Source organism: Haematobia irritans, chromosome 4, assembly GCF_050003625.1.
Source record: "Haematobia irritans isolate KBUSLIRL chromosome 4, ASM5000362v1, whole genome shotgun sequence".
NCBI lineage: Eukaryota > Metazoa > Arthropoda > Insecta > Diptera > Muscidae > Haematobia > Haematobia irritans.
In genome coordinates this window covers 66,559,065-66,584,550 of record NC_134400.1, presented here as the reverse complement: position 1 = coordinate 66,584,550, position 25,486 = coordinate 66,559,065, and the positions used below count along the sequence as shown (strand labels likewise).

General features: G+C 37.1%; 1 protein-coding gene across 1 annotated transcript in view; it reads right to left on the bottom strand.

The window, feature by feature from the left end:
- Positions 1–25,486, bottom strand: part of Vps13D (vacuolar protein sorting 13D) — a gene marked incomplete in the record, with an annotated part of 741,787 nt that overhangs the window by 74,343 nt on the left and 641,958 nt on the right. The window contains 1 exon segment of the mRNA XM_075308271.1: positions 23,906–25,015. Within this exon segment, the coding sequence (XP_075164386.1) occupies positions 23,906–25,015 (1,110 nt within the window).

Here is a 25,486-nt window from a genome sequence, read left to right as displayed (position 1 = left end):
TTTATTCTTACAGCCAAAATAGTGGCAACACCATTTCCATTTTGACATTTCTTCTTCACGCTGAAATCAATTCAAGCATTAGCTTACCAAGCTATAGGAAATTCTTAAAACTTCCTTTCGGTTAAAAACGTTGAAGAATACACATCACAGAAATCGGAAAAAATATCAACATTTTAAAGTACCATCATCAATATTTAAAACATATTTTTTATAAGAAATTATAAGCATTTTCGGTCAATAAAATATTTTTGCCAATATTTCCAAGGTACGTCGACACAATGTGGTTTATCGGTTTTTCGCAATACCAAATTCTTTTCTATACATTTATTGATAGAAATTGTGAGTTTTACCAAGAATTTATGAACTTAAAATTTTTGCCGGGGATTTATGATACGCGTGATGATTCGAGAAAAACCTCAAAATTTAAGCCACCCTTTTCAAAGGAAAGGGCGTTGGATTCACATTTTTACGTTTTCATCAGAACCCAAAAAGCAGCATTGAAAAGGAAATATAAACCAACTAGTATTTCTTTATTGGCGTAAAGCTACTAGGGATTCTGCCCCGCCAGTAGAAAACAACAGACAACACAATCTACACAATATCTTTTGGCCTCAGATTCAATTGTTGGAAATTTGCAAAAACACTTTTGAGACCCATTGGGATACGTCACGTGGATATAGTGACTATTTGTTCATTTGGAGCGGGGGTAATATACATGCATCTTTCCCAGAGAACTCCCCATATAGCCAAATATCTGAGGCCAACACACCATTTTTTTTACCAACAATCAAAAATTTTCCATAATAACAGAAGTGTCCAGAAATGAGATGTTAAGAGCAGCTATAAGATGTTTCAATAGTGGTACATGTGAGATGTGATTGCAGCATAATATGTGAATTAGAAATTCAAAACTAAATTCTCATCAAAACCTCCAAAATTCATCACATTATATTATATTTGCCCGAATTTACTACTCCGGAGAAAATGTAGCATCAAGGAAAAAATTCCAACCATACAAATTTTATCATCCTAAGTATAAATTATGAATTTTATTATACTTTCTTTATAAGAAACAAATTTCTAAAGTCTCTTGAATCGACCCTTCTAGCGTTTCAACATAAATTTAAATTACGAGGTTACATTGTCAATGCAAAAATAGGCTAAAAATTTTTTCCATACAGCAGCTGAATCGAGACATTGGAAGGCCTTCTACATGATCCCGAAATACTGGTGAGTCTTAAAAAATATTTTTGTTTTTCAAAAATTGTGAAAAAACATGTTTCTTGCACTGATTAATTTTCTCGAGTGTATATTCATTGACTATGGCATAACAAGAAAGCAATAATATTCCCACGCTTTTGTTTTCATTTTTGTCTTACTATTGTCTCTACTAGAACAATAACAACAACCGTGTGCACAAATGTGTATAACAATATTCATTCAAAAAACAAAATAATCATTGATAAACAGCGTAAACCAAAAGTGTTATACTTTACTATTGCTCTCATGTTATGTCTATATTTGCTCTCCAGTACTGAATATTATGAATGATAGTAAATTTTTGATACAACAACAATAATAATAACAAAAAAGTAAAAGCAAAGATCACATTTTGAGATATTTTGTATGATTAACCCATTAAGGGAACTAATGTTTTGATCAAGGTCGAATGAGGAAATTACTGTTTGATTAACTATTTGCATTTTTTAAATCCGATAAATATCTATCATGAACGTATAAAGCGTGTATTGTACCAATTAGTGGTTTTGAATATAATTTGCTATATATTAGTCTATGTAAAAATTGTTCTAATTGAAATTTGATTCCTAATGCTAAAAATTGTCTATTTATAATTCCAAAATGAATTGTTTTTATATGGATATAATTTGAAATATATATTACCAGTAATGGAGCTATAAACGAATTTTGAATGTTTTCTATCAGAAATGTAAGGGTGTAAAAATGGAATAAGGTCTTCGACATTGGGGCTTTAAAATCTAAAGTAATTGCCATTAGAGCATTTGTAGGCGTGGGTCATGAGGCAGTTCTCTCAATAATATCTGAGATGAACATTTTTTTTTTCGATGCGGTAAATACCATTTTCCGGTTAGGTTCTTTTTCTCTTATATAATTGCAATCTTTCATAAGTTGATTTAATGTTTTCTTCGTTAGATCTAAGGCCCATGTTAGTTTCAATAGGTTAAAAAAAGGGAGTCTATAATAATAATTAATGTGATGGAAATATAGTTTAGGCGGAGGAAGACACGAACCCCCCACCCGATTGCAGCTAGCAGAGAAAAGGCTCCCGCAGTCTTTTTTCCTACTAAACATAATGATGCTTCGAAAGTTTTTAGAAATTGCATCTGACCCATTTGTTGGTCGTGAACATTACATAATTTGGCGCCCAACGTGGGGCCCGAGGGATGCTGTCCTTTTGGCTCTAGCTTAGTTTTTTTTATAAATTAGATTTCACATTTTATGCAATGTTTTTGGAGAGATTTTGTTTCAAGCTTTTTCGCTATTGAATAGTTTTCAGCAAACTGCTGGACTTTTAACATTTTGAGTATAAAATTCGAAATAGTTAACCGCGTTTCAACAGACTACATTTTCAATAAGGTAAACGAATGAATCGAATATTTCTATTTCTTTGCTAGTACTTGCTATCTTTGGACTTTCAACTATTTAAGGCTTAGTTACCAGTACCCATATAATATATAGGATTTCGTCGATTTAGCTTGGTGCAATTTTATGACCAGTGTTATGTGTAGATATGATTTTTGAGTAGGAGGAAAATATATACTGGTTTGCCTTGTAGATGACATTTCGAGGATATAATGGTACTCCATAGACCAGTTTGTATTCCTGTATTTATCGCATATAACCGAAAGAATAATTCCATTTTTATTACCTGCATTTTCTGTTAGAAAACATTATTTTAATGAAAGTTGATTTTTGAAATTCTATAAATTTTCTTAGCTTTCCAATTTTTCCGATTTTTGTCACATAATTATTTTTCTTGATTTTTGATATTGGGAACTCATATTTTGATTGTTTTTCGATATGGAACGGACACCGACACACGAGGCACCTTCTGCTTCAGCTGCTAGTTTAGCACCGATGTCCTTGGAACCGTCGACATGTTCAATTTGTGAGGCGAACATGACGGTAGGTCAGGAATGCCTCTTAATTAATCAATGCGCTCATCATTTCCACAGGGAATGTATTGAGAATCATTTATCGGATAATTCGGAATGCCCAGTATGCAAAAAGGCATGCCAGCTCAGTGAGTTGAGAAACGTGGTAATTGCCTTCAAAGGTAATCCGAATGCCAAGGGGAGTAGTAGAGGAAGAGGTAGAGGGGCTAATCAAAAACATTATCAAACTCGGAGTACGAGTCGGATATTATTTCAGGACCCTCAAAATCCAAATTTCAATCAAAGCACAAATTTTCCAAACACCCCAGGGCATTCGGGTCAACAATCGAATACGAACCAATATTTTTCTCCCAACGCCTCAGCTGCTAACCCGGTTAGTCTAGCGGTTGATTATGGGGAGATTAATCGAATGATTGAGGCGAATTTAAGTCGTCTAATACAAAATTTAAATTTAGTTCACCAGCCAGTGAGAACTAATAATCCAGATATTAATTTATCTCTGCCTCCGCCACAGGGCAGACCCGATGTTTTCAATATTAATGTTCCAAATGGAGACAATCCTCCTCCAAATAATGCATCATCACATAACTCGAACATGATACATTTTTCTCCTAACAATTATTCCAATTCCTCAAGCTTACCCTCTGATAAGATCACATCAATTATCCAAAGTTGGAACATAAAATTTGATGGGTCTTCGTCTGGTTTGAATGTTGAAGAATTTTTGTATAGAATTCGATCGCTAACGAATGATAATTTTAATGGCGATTTCTCCTCTATAATTAGAAATTTAAATACGTTGCTTGCAGGCAAAGCAAAAGAGTGGTACTGGCGCTACCATAAACAAACGCCTTCAATAACTTGGAATGACTTTTGCGAAGCGATTCGTGGACAATACAAGGAATTTAAGACTCCTTTTGATATAAAGGAGGAAATCAGAGGGCGTAAGCAAAAACCGAATGAGTCATTTGATTCTTTCCTTGATGTAATACTGGCTATAATGGATCGACTTCCATCTCCAGTTCCGGAAAGTGAACTCATTGAAATCATACGTAGGAATCTTCGTACTGAGGTACGACAGGACCTTTTATACGTACATATCGATTCTGTTTCTCACCTTCGACAATTGGTCCAGACGAGAGAAAATTTTTTGAATGACGAATATGTTCGAAAGAACTTAATGACTCGTCAAACAAATTTGCATACTATACCTCGCAGGCATGTTGCCGATATTGATGCTGAGACTGGGTTGGACGATTTCGATGAAATGCCTCATAGTGTAGACGCTTTAAATTGGATTCAACCGAATTCAAAATGTTGGAATTGTGACGACATTGGCCACCACTGGGGAGATTGTCTTGAAAATAGGGCAATCTTTTGCTATGGATGTGGGGCTAAAAATGTTTATAGGCCTAATTGTGTGGATTGTAAGGCTAGGAAACAGAAACCACCAAAAAACTCCAGACCTATGGGTCCTCAAATTTAACTAATTCTAACTAGGACCAATCGGGTAAATTTTCACCCGAAAAATACACGGATGTGACAAAAACTGATTTTTGAGGGAAATAATTTCCCGGAAAAACCTATCAAAATATTGACAAGATCTAGTGAAAATGTTTCGAATAATGTGATTGAAAATTCTCGGATAATTTTTCCGAAATTGCCATACCACAAGTGATACGAATTGTACATGAAAAGAGAGACATTTCTCACAACTCACAAAAGGCCAAAACGATCTACTCGGCGTATGAGAATGTTTTTCAAGAATCGTAGAGTTTGTAAAAGTCTTCTTGTATTATCTCAAATCCGAAAGATTTACCATTTTATGCAAAGGTGTCATTTTTGGAATGTCAGGAGTATGGTCTCCTAGACACCGGAGCAAATATCAGTTGTATTGGGAGCGATTTAGCTACCAAGGATTTTTCCAGTTATCCTGATTTTGTGAGATGTAAATCCCATGTAAGGACAGCGGATGGAACTTCGTTGAAGGTTATCGGATGGAATGATGTTCTTATTTCTTTCAAAGGACTAAGAAATAGAGTCAAATTATTCATTATACCATCCATATCGCAAAGATTGATTCTAGGAATCGATTTTTGGAGATCCTTTGGACTTTTTCCGGATGTATTGAATTCTGTTGACATATTAGCCTCCGATGGGATTTCTCGAGATATTTCATGTTTTTCAAATGTAAGCCAAGAGTGCAAAAAGGACATTCAATTGGAACACTCGGATCGTTTTCCACTTTCCGACCAACAAACAAAACATTTGAAATCGATTATTGAACTTTTTCCCAACTTTGAAACCCAGGGTTTGGGCAGGACGAGCCTCATCAAACATACGATTGATGTTGGTGACGCCTTTCCCATAAAACAACGATTTTATCCTGTATCCCCTGCGGTTGAAAAGTTGATGTTTTCTGAGGTGGACCGGATGTTAAAGTTGGGAGTTATTGAACCATCAACTTCATCTTGGAGTTCTCCAATGAGGTTGGTGGTAAAACCCAACAAAGTTCGGTTGTGCCTCGATGCACGCAAGTTGAATTCTGTTACGAAAAAGGATGCATATCCTTTACCAAATATTGAGGGAATATTCGCACGGTTGCCAAAGGCGAATTTAATATCTAAATTAGATTTAAAAGACGCCTTTTGGCAGATTAGCCTGGACGACAAGTCGAAGCACTTGACGGCATTTACAGTGCCTGGAAGGCCATTATACCAATTCGTGGTAATGCCTTTCGGGGTCTGTAATGCCCCTCAGACCATGTGCAGGCTAATGGACGAGATCATTCCTCCTGATTTACGTCATTGCGTATTTGGGTACTTGGATGATCTCGTCATCGTGTCAGAAGATTTCCCCTCTCATATTGAAGTTTTGGTAAGGATTGCATCCCAATTTCGTAAGGCCAACCTGACTTTAAACATATCCAAGAGTAAATTCTGTGTCACTACAGTAAATTACTTGGGTTATATCTTGGGCAATGGTGGTATAAAAACTGACCCAGAAAAAATTAGTGCCATAACGAACTGGCCTGTACCTCGAAATTTAAAACAGGTTCGGGGCTTTTTAGGTCTCAATGGGTGGTACCGGCGGTTTCAACTTTGCCACTGAAACCTTTCCCATTACGGAAGTTCTCAAGACCAAGAAAAAAGTTCATTGGTCTAATGAAGCGCAGGTTGCTTTTGAAAGATTGAAAATGTTAATGACTTCAGCTCCAGTACTATCGAACCCGGATTTCTCGAAAAAATTCTTCCTCCATTGTGACGCTAGTGACTATGGTATAGGGGCCGTTCTTGTTCAAATGGATGAAGAAGGACACGAGAAACCAATTGCTTTCATGAGCAAGAAATTAAATACGGCACAACGTAACTACAGCGTTACGGAACGCGAATGCCTAGCAGCCGTGGAAGCAATTAAAAGGTTCAGATGCTACTTGGAGCTGCAGGAATTTGAAGTCATTACCGATCATTCAAGCCTTCTGTGGCTGATGCGCCAGCCTGACTTGAGTGAGAGATTGGCCCGTTGGGTCTTTAAACTACAGCCCTATAATTTCAGCATCAGTCACAGAAGAGGCAAGGATAATGTGGTCCCCGACGCCTTGTCCCGGTTGCCTTCAAATGAGATTCCTAGTATTGAAATCGCTAAACCATTAGTAGATTTAGAGTCAGAATGTTTCGATGATGACGACTATGTTGAATTGCGGAAAAGGGTTTCGGAGAACCAATCCAAATTTCCAGATGTAAAAGAAGTGGATCGTTTTGTCTATTTTAGGACAGATCATTATTCTGGAGATGAGGATCAGGAGAATAACTCGTGGAATCTTAATTGTGCTTGATCACCTCAGCAAGTTCCATTGGCTGTGTCCATTACTTCCACAGCAATTAAAGATTTTCTTCAAACACACATTTTTCATATTTATGGTGTACCCGAAACCATAGTTTCGGACAATGGCAGTCAATTTCGGGCCAATGACTTAAATGCCTTTTTGACGACGTATGGTATCAATCACGTTTATACAGCTTTTTACTCTCCCCAGGCAAATGCCTCGGAGAGAGTAAATAAGTCTATTATTGCTGCTATTCGAGCTTTCATCAAAAATGATCACCGTGAATGGGACAAAACTCTTAGTGCGATAAGTTGTGCCCTCCGAAATTCGTATCATCAGTCCATAAACTGTTCCCCATATCGTGCTCTATATGGGTTTGATATGGTCACACATGCGTCCTCTTTTGAGATACTTAGAAAATTGCAGCTACTAAATGAACCAACAAACAATTTATGTAGGGATGACCAGCTTCAACTACTTCGTACGAATTTGAAACGTCATATAAAAGATGCATATGAGAAAAATAAACACCAATATAACCTTCGGACCAGACCACAGGTTTTTAATGTAGGCCAAATAGTGTATCGCCGCAATTTTGCGCAGAGTAATGCGGAAAAGTATTTTAACGCCAAGTTTTCACCAGTCTTTGTTAAGGCAAAGGTACGAGAAAAAGTAGGTAATCACTATTACGTCCTAGAGGATGAGAATGGAAAACTCGTAGGAACTTTTCATGCTAAGGACCTAAAATTATAGACGCTTTTCCGTCTCATTTGATTGCCAACTTCGCTCAAATGATCTGGTTTTGTAATGTGCGTTTTTAGTTACACTACTCTTGTACTCAACGGCAGCTAAATCAATGCCCAAGTGTGTAATGCAATCTCCCTATTATTGACATGTTCGGTTTTTTTTTCAATTATTTCGCTAATTATACTTTTCGTATAACAATATTTCTTCTCTTGTATTAGACGAATGATTACTTGTGTATATTTCTGATATTCCATGTCTATCATAAATTCTATCGATGAGAAAAAAAAATTAATCAACATTCATGTATGAATGAAGTAGTTTTTTTTCCAACTCAACCGAATTTTTATGAGAACATATTTTGCAAAACTTTATATTTTCATTTTTGGCGATTTTTTTTTACATTCGAGAAAGTGGCAACATATCTATCTTCCGAACTATTGGTTTCGGGCTTAAAGAAATTTTATTCTTACAGCCAAAATAGTGGCAACACCATTTCCATTTTGACATTTCTTCTTCACGCTGAAATCAATTCAAGCATTAGCTTACCAAGCTATAGGAAATTCTTAAAACTTCCTTTCGGTTAAAAACGTTGAAGAATACACATCACAGAAATCGGAAAAAATATCAACATTTTAAAGTGCCATCATCAATATTTAAAACATATTTTATATAAGAAATTATAAGCATTTTCGGTCAATAAAATATTTTTGCCAATATTTCCAAGGTACGTCGACACAATGTGGTTTATCGGTTTTTCGCAATACCAAATTCTTTTATATATATTTATTCATAGAAATTGCGAGTTTTACCAAGAATTTGTGAACTGAAAATTTTTGCCAGGGATTTATGATACGCGTGGTGATTCGAGAAAAACCTCAAAATTTAAGCCACCCTTTTCAAAGGAAAGGGCGTTGGATTCACATTTTTACGTTTTCATCAGAACCCAAAAAGCAGCATTGAAAAGGAAATATAAACCAACTAGTATTTCTTTATTGGCGTAAAGCTAGGGATTCTGCCCCGCCAGTAGAAAACAACAGACAACACAATTTACACAATATTTTTTGGCCTCTGATTCAATTGTTGGAAGATTGCAAAAACACTTTTGAGACCCATTGGGATACGTCACGTGGATATAGTGACTATTTGTTCATTTGGAGCGGGGGTAATATATATGCATCTTTCCCAGAGAACTCCCCATATAGCCAAATATCTGAGGCCAACACACCATCTAAATTTTTTTTACCAACAATCAAAATTTTTCCATAATAACAGAAGTGGCCAGAAATGAGATGTTAAGAGCAGCTATAAGATGTTTCAATAGTGGTAGATGTGAGATGTGATTGCAGCATAATGTGTGAATTAGAAATTCAAAACTAAATTCTCATCAAAACCTCCAAAATTCATCTCATTATATTATATTTGCCCGAATTTACTACCCCGGAGAAAATGTAGCATCAAGGAAAAAATTCCAACCATACAAATTGTATCATCCTAAGTATAAATTATGAATTTTATTATACTTTCTTTATAAGAAACAAATTTCTAAAGTCTCTTGAATCGACCTTTCTAGCGTTTCAACATAAATTTAAATTACGAGGTTACATTGTCAATGCAAGAAATAGGCTAAAAATTTATTCCATACAGCAGCTGAATCGAGACATTGGAAGGCCTTCTACATGATCCCGAAATACTGGTGAGTCTTAAAAAAATATTTTTGTTTTTCAAAAATTGTGAAAAAATATGTTTCTTGCACTGATTAGTTTTCTCGAGTGTATATTCATTGACTATGGCATAACAAGAAAGCAATAATATTCCCACGCTTTTGTTTTCATTTTTGTCTTACTATTGTCTCTACTAGAACAATAACAACAACCGTGTGCACAAATGTGTATAACAATATTCATTCAAAAAACAAAATAATCATTGATAAATAGCGTAAACCAAAAGTGTTATACTTTACTATTGCTCTCATGTTATGTCTATATTTGCTCTCCATTACTGAATATTATGAATAATAGTAAATTTTTGATACAACAACAATAATAATAACAAAAAAAGTAAAAGCAAAGATCACATTTTAAGATATTTTGTATGATTAACCCATTAAGGGAACTAATGTTTTGATCAAGGTCGAATGAGGAAATTACTGTTTGATTAACTATTTGCATTTTTTAAATCCGATAAATATCTATCATGAACGTATAAAGCGTGTATTGTACCAATTAGTGGTTTTGAATATAATTTGCTATATATTAGTCTATGTAAAAATTGTTCTAATTGAAATTTGATTCCTAATGCTAAAAATTGTCTATTTATAATTCCAAAATGAATTGTTTTTATATGGATATAATTTGAAATATATATTACCAGTAATGGAGCTATAAACGAATTTTGAATGTTTTCTATCAGAAATGTAAAGGTGTAAAAATGGAATAAGGTCTTCGACATTGGGGCTTTAAAATCTAAAGTAATTGCCATTAGAGCATTGGTAGGCGTGGGTCGTGAGGCAGTTCTCTCAATAATATCTGAGATGAACATTTTTTTTCTTTCGATGCGGTAAATACCATTTTCCGGTTAGGTTCTTTTTTTCTAATATAATTGCAATCTTTCATAAGTTGATTTAATGTTTTCTTCGTTAGATCTAAGGCCCATGTTAGTTTCAATAGGTTAAAAAAAAAGGGAGTCTATAATAATAATTAATGTGATGGAAATATAGTTTAGGAAGACACGAACCCCCCACCCGATTGCAGCTAGCAGAGAAAAGGCTCCCGCAGTCTTTTTTCCTACTAAACATAATGATGCTTCGAAAGTTTTTAGAAATTGCATCTGACCCATTTGTTGGTCGTGAACATTACACATTGTTATACTGGATATCGTGGTCAGTAAATCATCAAAATTAATACTTCGATGAGGCCTGTATATGCAACCGACAAGTAGCTTTTCATTTCCATCCGTTACAATCTCCAGAAACACATATTCTATTTTGCTCTCAAAATCTGATTTAAGTTTTAATTTACTTTTTATTCCTTTGCGCACAAAAATACATACACCACCTGCATGAGAAATTCTGTCTGAGCGAAATCCAGGCAAATTGTAAATAGCATCGTTGACTAGAGGGCTAAACCATGTTTCGGAAACGCATATTATATCCACACCAGATGTAATAAATATTTGGCGAAATTCGTCAATTTTGTTATTTAAACTTTGAGCATTGAGATGAACAATTTTAAGTCCTCGTTTTTGTGTGGCAATAATTCTGATAATGTTAAAGGTATTGCCTTTGGAACTATAGCTATTATCACAACTCATATAAAAATATTACAGTTAATTTATCACAGTTAGAAATACATCGCATAAATATTGCATAAAATTTAGTGTAATACATTCGGATTTGCCCTTTCAATAAAGTGGAGCTGTACAAGCATGTTTTTAATATTAATGTTGTATAATTGATATTTAAATACTTAAAACTATGATATGAAATTTTTTTAAGTGTACTAATTAGCAGCCACTGTGGCAACGCCGTTATCTCCATTTGCATTGTATGACATTTCTCTACATGACAGAAAAAAATTATTCAATTGTTCTATAGACATCATTCGTAGAGAGCGATCACCATGACGACATCTAACATAAACAAACCCATGCATTGTATGGGTTTGTTTATGTTAGATGTCGTCTTGTATTTTAATGCTGATTGAAGAACTTTGAAGTTGTTGCTAGTTAAATCTTCATTAACATAGAAGTGTTTGTTTGAATCAAAGCCAAGGGCGCAAAGTTGGAGCTGTGATTTGTATTGTCGCTTGTACTGAGAAATTGAACGAAGAACAAAGTTTCTATCATGTGGGGAGAGAAATTTCATTAATATAACTCCATCTATATTATCACGTTTTTTGTTATTGATACGTTCAATCGACTTGACATACGGTTGTTTAATATTAAGAGAGTTGCAAAGATTGGTGAACAAAAGATTGAAATTTTCATTTTCTTGAAATGGAACATTTGTTATGCGTAGATTGGTGGAGACGTTTATGTTTTGTTGTCGTTCTAATGAAGATTTTAGTTGTAATATTTCACTTTCCATTTGGGCAATTTTTTGCAGAGAGTTTTCAAGTTTATCTATTCTCTCCGATAATTTTACATAGTCATCATTAATCTTTATTATTTTACTCTCAAGTGATTGAAGCGCATCGTTAATACTTTCTTTAACACATGGCTCTATATTTGCCATCATAATTTAATTTTGTTTAGCAAATTTTGATTCAATCAGCTGAATTATTTTCGGTGATTTGTTATTAGGCGATGTGGGGGTGTGTATATTAGGTTTTCTAAGAGTGGGTGGTGTTGAGAAAACTTTTGTTGTTGTTTTGAAGACATTATTGTAGATGTTTCACTTTGTTGTTACCAGGAAAAAGATAATTTTTGTTTTGAGTTATAATCAATGTTTCGCACAGCGAATTTTATATATACCCAAACAATAAAGTTGCTAAAAAGATGTTAATGTCGTGGGTTTGTTGATAACTGTTTACAAAAAATAACAAATTGATTGGACCGATCAAAATTGTATTGCTTTAACTTGCAGTGTAGGCTCTTACTTAGAATATATTCACTCTGCCAAGACATTAGATCATAGTAACATTGTTCATAAAGACGTAATGGGCGGTTTTTCTCATTTTTTGGAAACAAAACATGCATATCACAGCAATAACACCAGCCTTACCCTGTTTACCGACAGAAAAAGGTCAAATGAACTTGATACAGATACAGCAGGTGATTATTTCATAACACAAGATAAAATAATATATATATTCTCGAATCTGAAGGGAAAACTGTCATCTGGAATAGACAAAATACCAGATATTGTTCTTAAAAATCTACCACGATCCCTTATATTGGAATATTGCACCCTATTTAATAACATGATTAACAATTGTTATTTCCCAACCACGTGGAAACTAGCTAAAGTCATAACATTACCAAAGAAGAACAAAGATACTTGTAGTCCAGAACACTTCCGCCCCATTAGTTTATTGCCAAATATTAGTACAATTTTCGAGATTTGTATCAACAAATCAATTACCAAATTCTGCGAACGACATAGTCACAGAGAAACAATTCGGGTTCAAGCATAACCACTCAACATCTCATGCAATAAATCTTTTGACCTCAGATATCAACTGGTATATGAACAAGAAAAATGCAATCGGAGCATTTCCATTGTTGATTTCCAGAAAGCATTTGATACCATATGGATACAAGGATTAATATATAAGCTATTGATTTATAATTTCCCCATACATATTGTAATTTTGCTACACAATATGCTAACTGGAAAACGATTTATTGTATGCCATAAAGATTGCACTAGCTCCAAAGAATTTAATATTACAAATGGATTACAACAAGGTACTGTAAATGCCCCTATACTGTTTGTTCTTTACATACATGATTTACTAGAACACACTGATAAAATAATTGTATTCGCCGATGATATCATTATATATCATGCCGACGATAAGATAGAGGATATTAACTCAAATCTTCAAAGAAAATTTGATGCAATCGAGAAATATGCAACGGACTGGAACATGCGAATTAATGTTGACAAATGTGAAACCATTTTTTTCGGCCCCCAGTTAGTAAATGCAACTACAATATTAGGAAAAAATGGAGAAACTTCTCAATTTATTCATCGCTCCAAGACAAAGTAATACCCAACAAAGATGTAGTTAAATATTTAGGCGTATATTTAGATAAATTTCTATATTTCGATGACCATGTAAATACTCAATTATTGAAGGCCAGAAATGCATTTTTCACGTATAAGACACTATTCTATTCCAAGCATATTGACTCCAAATTGAAAATTAGATTGTACCAATCTTTAGTGCGACCAATTCTGACATACAGCTGCTCCACATGGTTCATATCTCCATCTTATATGGAGAGAATTAGAAAGTTTGAACGGAAATGTCTAAGAGCTTGTACTAGTCTTTACAGATCCTCAACAAGTCACTTCACAAAATATATTCGAAATAAATTGCTGTACGACTCCTCCGAGATTATTCGAATTGATAATTTTATAATAAAATTAATAAGAAATCATATTGTAAAAAGTATGAATTGTAATACAAAACTTAATAATGGCACCTTACTACGTAAATGAAGAATATATATGCAAAACCTTGTTAACAGGGTATGTGCCATACGAGGCATTTATTTATCTTGATAGTAAAGGATTTATGCAGCACCCAAATGGTATTCCCATCTTCTACCACCTTTATAGAAGAGCAAATAAAAAGGCAGTCGATTGCAACTTGATTTCTAATAACGATGTCAGATTCGACATGAGTATATCCACAAGAGATGCATGTTAAACAAGAGCAATCAATTCAAACAAATATTGGTGGATTAATTTCTAATCTTTCAAATAAGTTTTTAATTTTTTTACAAACCTTTTTTTATATAACAATATTAAAGATAATGTTTTCCAAAAAGTTTTCATTATCAAGGATAATCTCTACGCAATTTGCATATATATTCTTAAAATATAATATTCTGAAAAGATGTATAAAAATGTGATGATAGATTAATGAACTGAGAGCTCGTAGAAGGGACTATGAATATATATGAAAAATCTATTTTGTTTATTTGTAGATGTAATAATATTCAATGATTCAAAATAAAAATAAAAAAAACCGAAGGTGTTTCTATCATCGTAATAAGTACCTACTACGAATTTCAAGCGTGGTGGGATATTAGGCCACCATGCAGATAAATTCAAAGACATCCACTGGGTTGCTAACTTCAGGGCCCAGTGGACGGGTATCGACTGGAGTTATAAATTTGGACAATGACCAAGAGTTAGGCCCAATTAGTCGACTTGTAGACGGGTCGACAGGTGGCGACACTTTGACAAGTCGTACTTTTTCTAAGATAATGACATCAAAAGGAGGTAATCACTCACGAAGGAGATTCAAGGAACGCAGAAATGCTTTGTTTATCCTAAAGAAGTTAGGATCAGTCGACCCAAGCACGCTGTCGGCTAAACAAAGCGATTCCTTAAAATGGGCTCAAGGAATTCTTGAGGCTGGAAAAAGGGAACGATCACCGGATGAGCTGCCATCCTCCAAAATGGATCAACGATCGTTTGCCTCAGTTGCTAAAGACAGCCTTGTGATGGCTATCATTAATAAAGGAGCATTGGACGGTATGGTTCCAAAGCAAAAATGGGGGGGAAATTGAGAATGATTTGTCTGGCGTCTACTCACAGGTGCTGGAAAAGTTTCCCGGTCCTGGTTGGTATCAACGACGATTTAAGCTAGTCGCATTTGAGGACCAGAGGTCCATAGAATGTTTTAAAGCTGCTCTGATACTAATTGGCGAAGTTTGGGAAGGAGCTGCTCTAGAGTTAGTCGAGAAGAAAGACATACCGGCTAGACCTAGAGCACATGCGTGGATACCTGCAAACCCTCCTGACCCTGAATCTATTTTAAATAGACTGAAACAATGCAATCCAGATCTTCCAACAGCTGATTGGAAGGTTGGCCGCTTGGATGAAGTGGATGGACCAAGACGACATGCAGTGTTTATATTGAACACTCAGTCTTTGCCACATCTAGCAAAGTCTCAGGGCCGTGTATGTTATGGCTTTCATTATATACAAATGAAGGTACATAAAAAGGATCAGCTAAAGGATTCAGAAATGGACAAGAAGTAAGCGGATCCTCTTGCGAAGTCGAGGGAGATGTGACGGTTATTGAAAATCTCGATGGTCCTACGGATCCTCCAGATAAATCTTCTCCATTGTAAGGCTGAATGTGCTGCCTTAAAAGTTTTCCTGATGAAAGGGGACATAGATATAGTTCTTATTCAAGAACCATATGTTTATAGAAACAAAATATGTGAATTAAGTACTCCGGGCTTCAAACTATTGCAGTATACTGGTAATGATGTAAATCGAGCCTGTATAATTGCTAAAAACGAGCTCAACTTGTTTCTGCTTCCTTCAATGTGCAATACAGACACTGTCGTTGCCAGTTTAGAAATAGCCAAATGCAAATATTGGGTATCTTGGGTCTACATGGGACATGACAGGGAGATGCCTCCATGTGCCGTTAAGACCTTAGTGGAGGAGTCACTGAAGACAAAGACGAAACTCATTATGGGATGCGAATGCACATCATAGTATATGGGGAAGTAGTGATACTAATACAAGGGGAGAGTCGCTCATAGAGTTTATTATGCGTACTAATCTGGTAGTTTGCAACAAGGGAGATGCCCCAACCTTTGTCACTAAAAACAGGCAAGAGGTTTTGGACATCACCTTGGCCTCGCAAGAACTGAATGAAATGATATCTGAGTGGCAGGTTTTGAGTGAACGCAGCTTCTCAGATCATCGCTACATCAGTTTCCAATTTGATGTTCATATCACCAAGACCATATTTCCGCCAAATGTTAGGAAATCTGACTGGAATAGGTATAGGGAATCGTTAAATATGATGATACCGGAAATAACAGAGACAAATATGAGCACTGTGCAAGTTATCGAACACGCAGTGGAGAAGATTACTAAGGTTCTAGCATCCACCAACTCCGCTCCAGGTTTCATTAAAACATCGGAGGGCAATTGGACAACGTCCAGTGAGGAGACGCTGGAGGTACTATTGGACACACATTTTCCCGGAAATCAGACAGTTGAACCATGTACTGGCGGTGCCACAGTTGCTCAGCCGTCGTTTCCTGTCGAGGAAATTGTATCGGAAACTAGAATAAGATGGGCGCTAAATAGCTTTGGACCATTCAAAACCCCCGGACCTGATGGAATTACTCCGGCGGAGTTACAAGCAGTAACTGACAAAATTATCCCCTGGTGGTTGGCGATATATAAAGGATGTATCAACTTATCATATATCCCAGGAAAGTGGAGGGAAACAAAAGTCGTTTTCATACCTAAAGCGGGAAAAGCCTCTCACTCGAGGGCGAAGGATTTCCGACCAATCCGCTTATCCTCATTCCTACTTAAGACTCTGGAGAGGATGATAGATATTTATCTTAGAACTAGCATCGATTCAAGTTTGTTCTCGAAACGACAGGTGATAGAACTCCTCCCTGGAATATGTAAGGTAGTTCCTAGCCTTGCTAGCTCATCTGCTTCGCAGTTCCCCGGTATGTTCCTATGGCCAGGCACCCATATTAGGTGAATATTGTGCTGCTGAGGCATCTCATTGAGAGATTTGCGGCAGTCGATGGCCGTTTTCGAGTTGAGGAACACAGAGTCCAAGGATTTTATTGCAGGTTGACTGTCTGAGTGTATATTAATGCCAATATTAGGTTAGGTTAGGTTAAAGTGGCTGCCCGATTAAGATTCAGGCTCACTTAGACTATTCAGTCCATTGTGATACCACATTAACTAAAAGTACCTATTACATATGGGCACTTCTAGTTTTAACATTGAACCTTCTCGATTATTTTCTTCTGTTGAACCAACCAGATTGTTCCAAAAACATTAGCAGACTGCTTAAGTTAACTTTTTCCAGGTCCGCCAGTAATCTGAAGCTATATGCCCCTAAAATTTGCTTACGCCTTACACAAAATGCAGGACACTCACACAAGAGGTGTTTTATTGATTCCTTTTCCTCCGCATCATGACAGCTCATACAATAGTCATTATACTTCGCACCAATAGTTTTTGCAAAATCGCCTATCAGGCAGCGACCCGTTATAGCAGATATCAGGAGTGATATCTGGCGTCTCGAGAATACTAGCATATCTAGTGTGCGGTTTAAGTTTAAATGTGGCCATATTTGCTTGGTGTCGTTACAACCCTTACAATTCTCCCATCGAACATTTGCCATCATGACAGCCTTCTCACGCAGTAAGAGCTTGCAGGTAGCCAGAGGCATACCAACAGATTCTAGTTCCCCTGGAATATGTAAGGTAGTTCCTAGCCTTGCTAGCTCATCTGCTTCGCAGTTCCCCGGTATGTTCCTATGGCCAGGCACCCATATTAGGTGAATATTGTGCTGCTCAGCCATCTCATTGAGAGATTTGCGGCAGTCGATGGCCGTTTTCGAGTTGAGGAACACAGAGTCCAAGGATTTTATTGCAGGTTGACTGTCTGAGTATATATTAATGCCAATATTGCTTGGAGCATTACTTCTCAGCCAACTCACCACTTCTCTTATTGCTAATATTTCAGCCTGAAAAACACTATCGTGATCAGGTAATCTTTTCGCTATTCGAAGTTCCAGATCTTTAGAATATACTCCGAAACCCACTTGGCCATCCAATTTGGAGCCATCAGTGTAGAAATCTATATCTTTTATTCCCCGGGGTCCGTGTACACCACGCCTCACTGTTGGGAATTAGAGTCTCAAACTTTTTGTCGAAAAGTGGACTCGCCAAAGTGTAATCCACTACGTTAGGCACATCTGGCATTATTTTGAGGACCGAACTGTGACCGTAACTTTTTCCGACCACAGCGATAGCTCGCGCAACCGCACAGCCGTTGTTGCAGCTGACTGTTTGTCCAAAATGTCTAAAGGCAATAGATGCAGCATGACATTAAGGGAATCTGTTCCTGTCTTGCTGAATGCACCTGAGATACACAAGCACGCCATACGCTGAACTTTGTCTAAACTTGTTGGCTGGTGAAGTGCCGGCCACCAGACTACAACACCAAATAGCATTATAGGTCTAACCACTGCCGTGTATAGCCAATGCACAATTTTTGGTTTTAGTCCCCACTTTTTCCCTATTGCCTTTTTGCACGAGTATAAAGCTACCGTTGCTTTCCTCGCCCTTTCTTCAATATTAAGCTTAAAGTTCAGCTTCCGGTCCAAAATAACGCCAAGGTATTTTGCACACTCACTAAAGGGAATTTCAATTCCCCTAAGGAAATGGGTCTAACCATGGGAGTTTTGCGATCTTTGCAGTACTTGACTAGTTCTGTCTTTGCAGGATTTACCCCAAGACAATTATCTTTCGCCCATTTCTCAGTCATCCGGAGAGCTCTCTGTACCTTCCAACATTCCAAAGAAGAGGTGATAGAACTCCTCCTTGAGGACTGCCTCTGTTCCCATACCTTTGTATGTTTGCTTTTCCTAGTGTGGCTGAAATGCGTCTCTTCCGTAGAAGTTTGTCTAACTGCCTAAGTATACCTGGATCAACATTCAGAGTTGTCAGTCCATTTAATATCGAGCTCGGATGGACGTTATTGAACGCCCCTTGGATGTCTAGAAACGCCACGATTGTGTATTCTTTGACAGATAGTGAGCTTTCAATAAAGCTGACTAGTTCATGTAATGTGGTCTCAGTAGACCTGCCCTTCGAGTATGCATGTTGTCGTTTCGAGAGCAAACTTGAATAGACGCTAGTTCTAAGATAAATATCTATCATCGTCTCCAGAGTCTTAAGTAGGAATGATGATAAGCTGATTGGTCGGAAATCCTTCGCATTTGACTGAGAGGCTTTTCCCGCTTTAGGTATGAAAACGACTTTTGATTCCCTCCACTTTCCTGGAATATATGCTAAGTTGATACATCCTATATATATCGCTGACAACCAGGGGATAATTCTGTCAGCACCGCTTGTAACTCCGCCGGAGTAATTCCATCAGGTCCGGCGGATTTGAATGATCCAAAGCTATTTAACGCCCATTTTATTCTAGATTCCGATACAGTTTCCTCGATAGGAAACGACCGCTGAGCCACTGTGGCACCGCCAGTACATGGTTCAATTGTCTGATTTCCGGGAAAATGTGTGTCCAATAGTACCTCCAGCGTCTCCTCACTGGACGTTGTCCAATTGCCCTCCGATGTTTTAATGAAACCTGGAGCAGAGTTCGTGAATGCTAGCACCTTCCGTAGTCTGGAAGCCTCGGACGTGTTCTCAATGCTGCTGCAGTAATCATTCCAAGAGTTATGCTGAGCCTTTCTCAGTTCTCGCTTGTATCCTCTCAGATTCTTCTTGTAAGCGTCCCAATCCACAGGAGCTCGGGTGGACTTTGCTTTGTTAAAGAGCTTCCTGCACGATTTCCTCATATCACCTAACTCCGTAGACCACCATGGTGGTCGATCTTTCCCCCTTGGCTTCCCTCTAGGGCATGCAGCTTTCAGTGAAATGTTGAAGGCCTTAGTAATCTTCTCCACTGCGTATTCGATAACTTGCACAGTGCTCATATTTGTATCTGGTATTTCCGGTATCATCATATTGAACGATTCCCTATACCTATTCCAGTCAGCTTTCCTAACATTTGGCGGAAATATGGTCTTGGTGGTATGAACATCAAATTTGAAACTGATGTAGCGATGATCTGAGAAGCTATGTTCACTTAAAACCTGCCACTCAGATATCATTTCATTCAGTTCTTGTGAGGCCAAGGTGATGTCCAAAACCTCTTGCCTGTTTTTAGTGACAAAGGTTGGGGCATCTCCCTTGTTGCAAACTACCAGATTAGTACGCAATATAAACTCTAGGAGTGACTCTCCTCTTGTATTAATGTCACCACTTCCCCATATACTACGATGTGCATTTGCATCGCATCCCATAATGAGTTTTGTCTTTGTTTTCAATGACTCCTCAACTAAGGTGTTAACGGCACATGAAGGCATCTCCCTATCATGTCCCATGTAGACCGAAGATACCCAATATTTGCATTTGGCTATTTCTAAACTGGCAACGACAGTGTCTGTATTGCACATTGAAGGAAGCAGAAACAAGTTGAGCTCGTTTTTAGCAATTATACAGGCTCGATTTACATCATTACCAGTATACTGCAATAGTTTGAAGCCCGGAGTACTTAATTCACATATTTTGTTTCTATAAACATATGCTTCTTGAATAAGAACTATATATATGTCCCTTTCATCAGGAGAACTTTTAAGGCAGCACATGCAGCCTTACAATGGTGAACCGTCACATCAGCCGTTTCAATCGAGTCATCAATAATGTCCTCTTCGGAGATCTCGGTGACTCTCGTTCAAGTTTGGTGAGTTTTGAGGCAGTAGAAACCTCCTCTTGCATCTTTGGTATCTCCCTCGACTTCGCAAGAGGATCCGCTTATTTCTGATTCAGACAGAGGCTTGACGATTTCTGAATTCTTTAGCTGATCGTTTTTATATACCTTCATTTGTATATAATGAAAGCCATAACATACACGGCCCTGAGACTTTGCTAGATGTGGCAAAGACTGACTGTTCAATATAAACACTGCATGCCGTCTTGGTCCATCCATTTCATCCAAACGGCCAACCTTCCAATCAGCTGTTGGAAGATCTGGATTGCATTGTTTCAGTCTATTTAAAATAGATTCAGGGTCAGGAGAGTTTGCAGGTATCCACGCATGTGCTCTAGGTCTAGCCGGTATGTCTTTCTTCTGGACTGGACTGCTCTAGACCAGCTCCTTCCCAAACTTCACCAATTAGTATCAGAGCAGCTTTAAAACATTCTATAGACCTCTGGTCCTCAAATGCGACTAGCTTAAATCGTCCTTGATACCAAACCAGCCTCTTGGTGTCGAGGATCTGGGCCGGGAAACTTTTCCAGCACCTGTGGTTAGACGCCAGACAAAGGTTTCTCAATTTCCCCCCATTTTTGCTTTGGAACCATACCGTCCAATGCTCCTTTATTAATGATAGCCATTATAAGGCATTCTTTAGCAACTGAGACAAAAGGTCGTTGATCCCTGTTGGAGGATGACAGCGCATCCGGTGATCGTTCCTTGAGCCCATTTTAAGGAATCGCTTTGTTTAGCCGACAACGTGCTTGGGTAGACTGATCCTAATTTCTTTAGGATAAACAAAGCATTTCTGCGTTCCTTGAATCTCTTTCGTGAGGGATTACCTCCTTTTGATGCCGTTACCTTGGAAGAGGTTCGACTTGTCAAAGTGTCGCCACCTGTCGACCCGTCTACAGGTCGACTAATTGGGCCTAACTCTTGGTCATTGCCCAAATTTATAACTCCAGTCGATACCCGTCCACTGGGCCCTGAAATTAGCAACCCAGTGGATGTCTTTGAATTTCTCTGCATGGTGGCCTAATATCCCACCACACTTGAAATGTGTCGTAGGTACTTATTACGATGATTTTATCCGCTATTAAAAACACGTCCGTTCCGTTCGACGGTTGAATGATTACATCATTTGTGTTACCATCTCAACTACTTCACATTTACTGGAAGCTATATAAAGGAGACAATTTTTTTACTTCTATAAAATCTCTAGAATTAAAATTTAAATCGGCTAACGCTATCCAGTTAATTGGAGGAAACTTCCATTGAAAATGGGTCTAAAATGTGTAACAGTCTACCATATTTCCCCAACTCTGGTGTACGTATATATGGGAGCTATATATCATCTGAACGGATTTTGACTAAATTTGACATGTATAGTCATATGAGTGCAAATCGGACGGAAGATATATATGGGAGCCATATCCATAAATAAATAACTAAACGTACTCCTTGTGGGAAATTTGAAGCAAATCACGGCAAAACCCTGGATTTTGAGGCCATATAAGTTCAAATACAATAGTATCGTTAAAAGTACCGCTTGTGCAAAATTTGAAGTAAGACAGGGCAAAACTCTGGCGTTTGAGGCCATATAAGTCCAAATCGGGCGAAAGATATATATGTGAGCTATATCTAAATCTGAACCGATTTTATCAAAATTTGACACACTTAACGATACTATTAAACGTATCCTTTGCGCAAAATTTGAAGCAAATCACGCCAAAGCTCTGGCTTTTGTGGCCATATAAGTTCAAATCGGACGAAAGATATATATATATAAATTTGAACCGATTTCAATCAAATTTATCAAGCATTGGTAGAATGTCAATTCTACCCTCTGTGTAAAATTTCACGAAGATCGGTAGTAAACTTTGGCCTCTGTGGTCATATGAGTCTAAGTCGGACGAAAGATATATATGGGAGCTATATCTAAATCTGAACCGATTTGGCTGATATTATGCAAGATTTTCGAGATTCATAAAATATTTAGATGTACGGCATTTCAAGAAAATCGGTTGATAAACACGCTAACTATGACCAAATCGGGGATAAATATATACGGCAGCTATATCTAAATCTAAACCGATTTTTCCAAAACCAATAGCGATTGTCTCTGTCCCAAGAAACGGCCCTATGCCAAATTTGAGGACGATCGGACTTTAATTGCGAGCTGTACTTTGTGCACAAAATTATATATACAGACGGACGGACATCGCTAAATCGACTCGGAATTTAAGTCTAAGCCGATCGGTCTACTTAAAGATGGGTCTATGACCACTATTTCTTGGCGTTACATACAAATGCACAAACTTATTATACCCTGTACCACAGTAGTGGTGAAGGGTATAAAAAAGTGCGAAGAACTAAATATTAAATAGCGCTAGTTAAGCTGTTTAATCGGTGCCTTTTTCAAACTCAGCCCAATATCTTGGTTTTCCACGGGATTCAAAATTAAATTGGATAATTCATATTGATAAAATGTGCGAAGAACTAAATATTAAATAGCACTAGTTAAGCTGGTTAATCGGAAAAAATGCAGTCCTCTCCATAGATGATAAACTCGTAATATATAAACAAGCATTAAAACTAATATGGCATCCAACTATGGGTATGTGCGGCAAACAGTTCCGTCGAGGTCACTATTTCGGACATACCATGTGCGATATAATGACCTCCACCGAAACTTAAAAATGAACACAATCAAAGGGGAAATCTCTAGATTTTCAGAAAAACATCTTATCCGCCTGCAGAACCATACTAACCGCGAAGCCCGTAATTTACTCCAAACTTTAAATCAAGAAGATTGTGCCGTTTCAAATCACACGATTTATTAACTCGCTTTAATATATGAAATCCTCAATTCCAATAAAAAGTTGTACAACAATTATTGTCCTAGTTCTACTATATGAGACTAAGGGTATTTTAATTTCTATAAATCTACTGATATTAATAAAAAAAAAACTATTAGTTAGTCACTTCTTCATAATAGAGACTAGTTGTAGTATAAGTTAAGCATATATATGTATTTGCTTAAATAAATAAAAAAGGAAAACATAGTTCAAATTATTTAAATCTTAATGCTTATATTAGAAATAGGAGAACGGTGTTCATCAGTAGAAATACTACACAGTGATGTTATCATGACAAAAATATAGATATACTTACACATCGTGATGCTCTTTCGGCAATTTCTTCATTTTGACAGCGTACCCTGGGTCTTGTCACTTTTGGTAAATTTGTAGATATTTCTATGTAGTAGTTTGGTATAACTTTTGTAGCATTACTGGTATTTGCATTTGTTGTGAGGGGATGGCATGAGAGAACTTCGCTCAAGTGACATTCAATCATTATTGCAGGATCTTCTTCACATCGCGAAAAAATTCGAACAAATTCTGTAGAAACAAGTAGCCTTATCTTGGCTTCCTTGTCATTGCATAGATTTGGTTCATAAAAAATAAGTTTTTCTACGAAATTCCTTTTATTAATAAGATAGAGGTATTGCTGGCCTTTACTTTGTCTATATGAGAAACTAGGTAAAAGTCCGCCAGGTGCGCCAGTAACGCATCTTGGCAAACGTTTTCGTGCTGGTAAACAATGGTGAGTTCCTCTGCTCGTTTCTCTCACGGCACTTGCAGCCTCTGACGCTAAGTCGAGGACACCAATTAGAGGTTTTGTTACGGTTCCCACTATGCCTTTGCCTAAACCACTTAAAAATCCTGGGAAACCATCGGCTTGAGCCCCAACGTAAGTATGCCTAACTATACTTGTTACGCCACCAAGAAGACCAAATCCAAATCCTTTTAATCCGGCAGTTAAATGACCTCCTGTTGTTGGATAATTAACTTCGAGAATTTTTTGTCGAGTTTCGTTATCATGCTCATCCAAAACAACTCTTCCAAGACTATCGGATATGGTTTCGGTTAACTTTGCAGTTGAGTTTGAAATTCCGTGAGTGACATTCTTCACTAAACTTTTTACAGATCCCTCAAATATTAGTCCGGACACTCCTTCTGATAAATCGTTCGCAAAGCCGAGAGGATTTCCTAGAAAATCAACACTTCCCAGTATTGCAGCGGCATGCCATTTTAACTGGTTAACGTAGTGCACCTTTATAGATTTCATGTATATCTCAAGAGTTTCAAAATGATGACGATCTGAGAACTTGTCGAATTCAATCAAAGCATCTTCAAATTTTATTAGTGTTAAGCCTAAAGCTTTTTTAATTTCAAAGAGTTCCATGTTAAGTTTTGGAGCAGTGAGTACCGTTAGACGAACCTGAAATGATAGATAAAGCTGTAACGTTATATACATTTAGGCCAATGTAAAGGGTGGTTTCTTAAGAGATGCAGGAAAATTACAAAAAAAAAAACGAACACATAAAATTCGGACAAAAGCATGAAATTTATTTGAATCGATTGTACGGTCCATATTATTATAGGTATGTTAATATTTTAAGATTATTTCATGCAAATGTTGACCGCGACTGCGCCCCACGTGGTCCATCCGCTTTGTCCAATTTTGGCATACTCCTTCATGCCACCAGCCCATAAACTTCACCAAACTTTGACATTTTCTACATGCATTGGTAGCTTTTGCAATGCGTCTTTTGTGAAGCAACTTTTGTTATTGTGAAAAAAATGGAGAAAAAGGAATTTCGTGTTTTGATAAAATACTGTTTTCTGAAGGGAAAAAAATACGGTGGAAGCAAAAACTAGTTTCCGGACTCTGCCCCAGGGAAATCAGCAA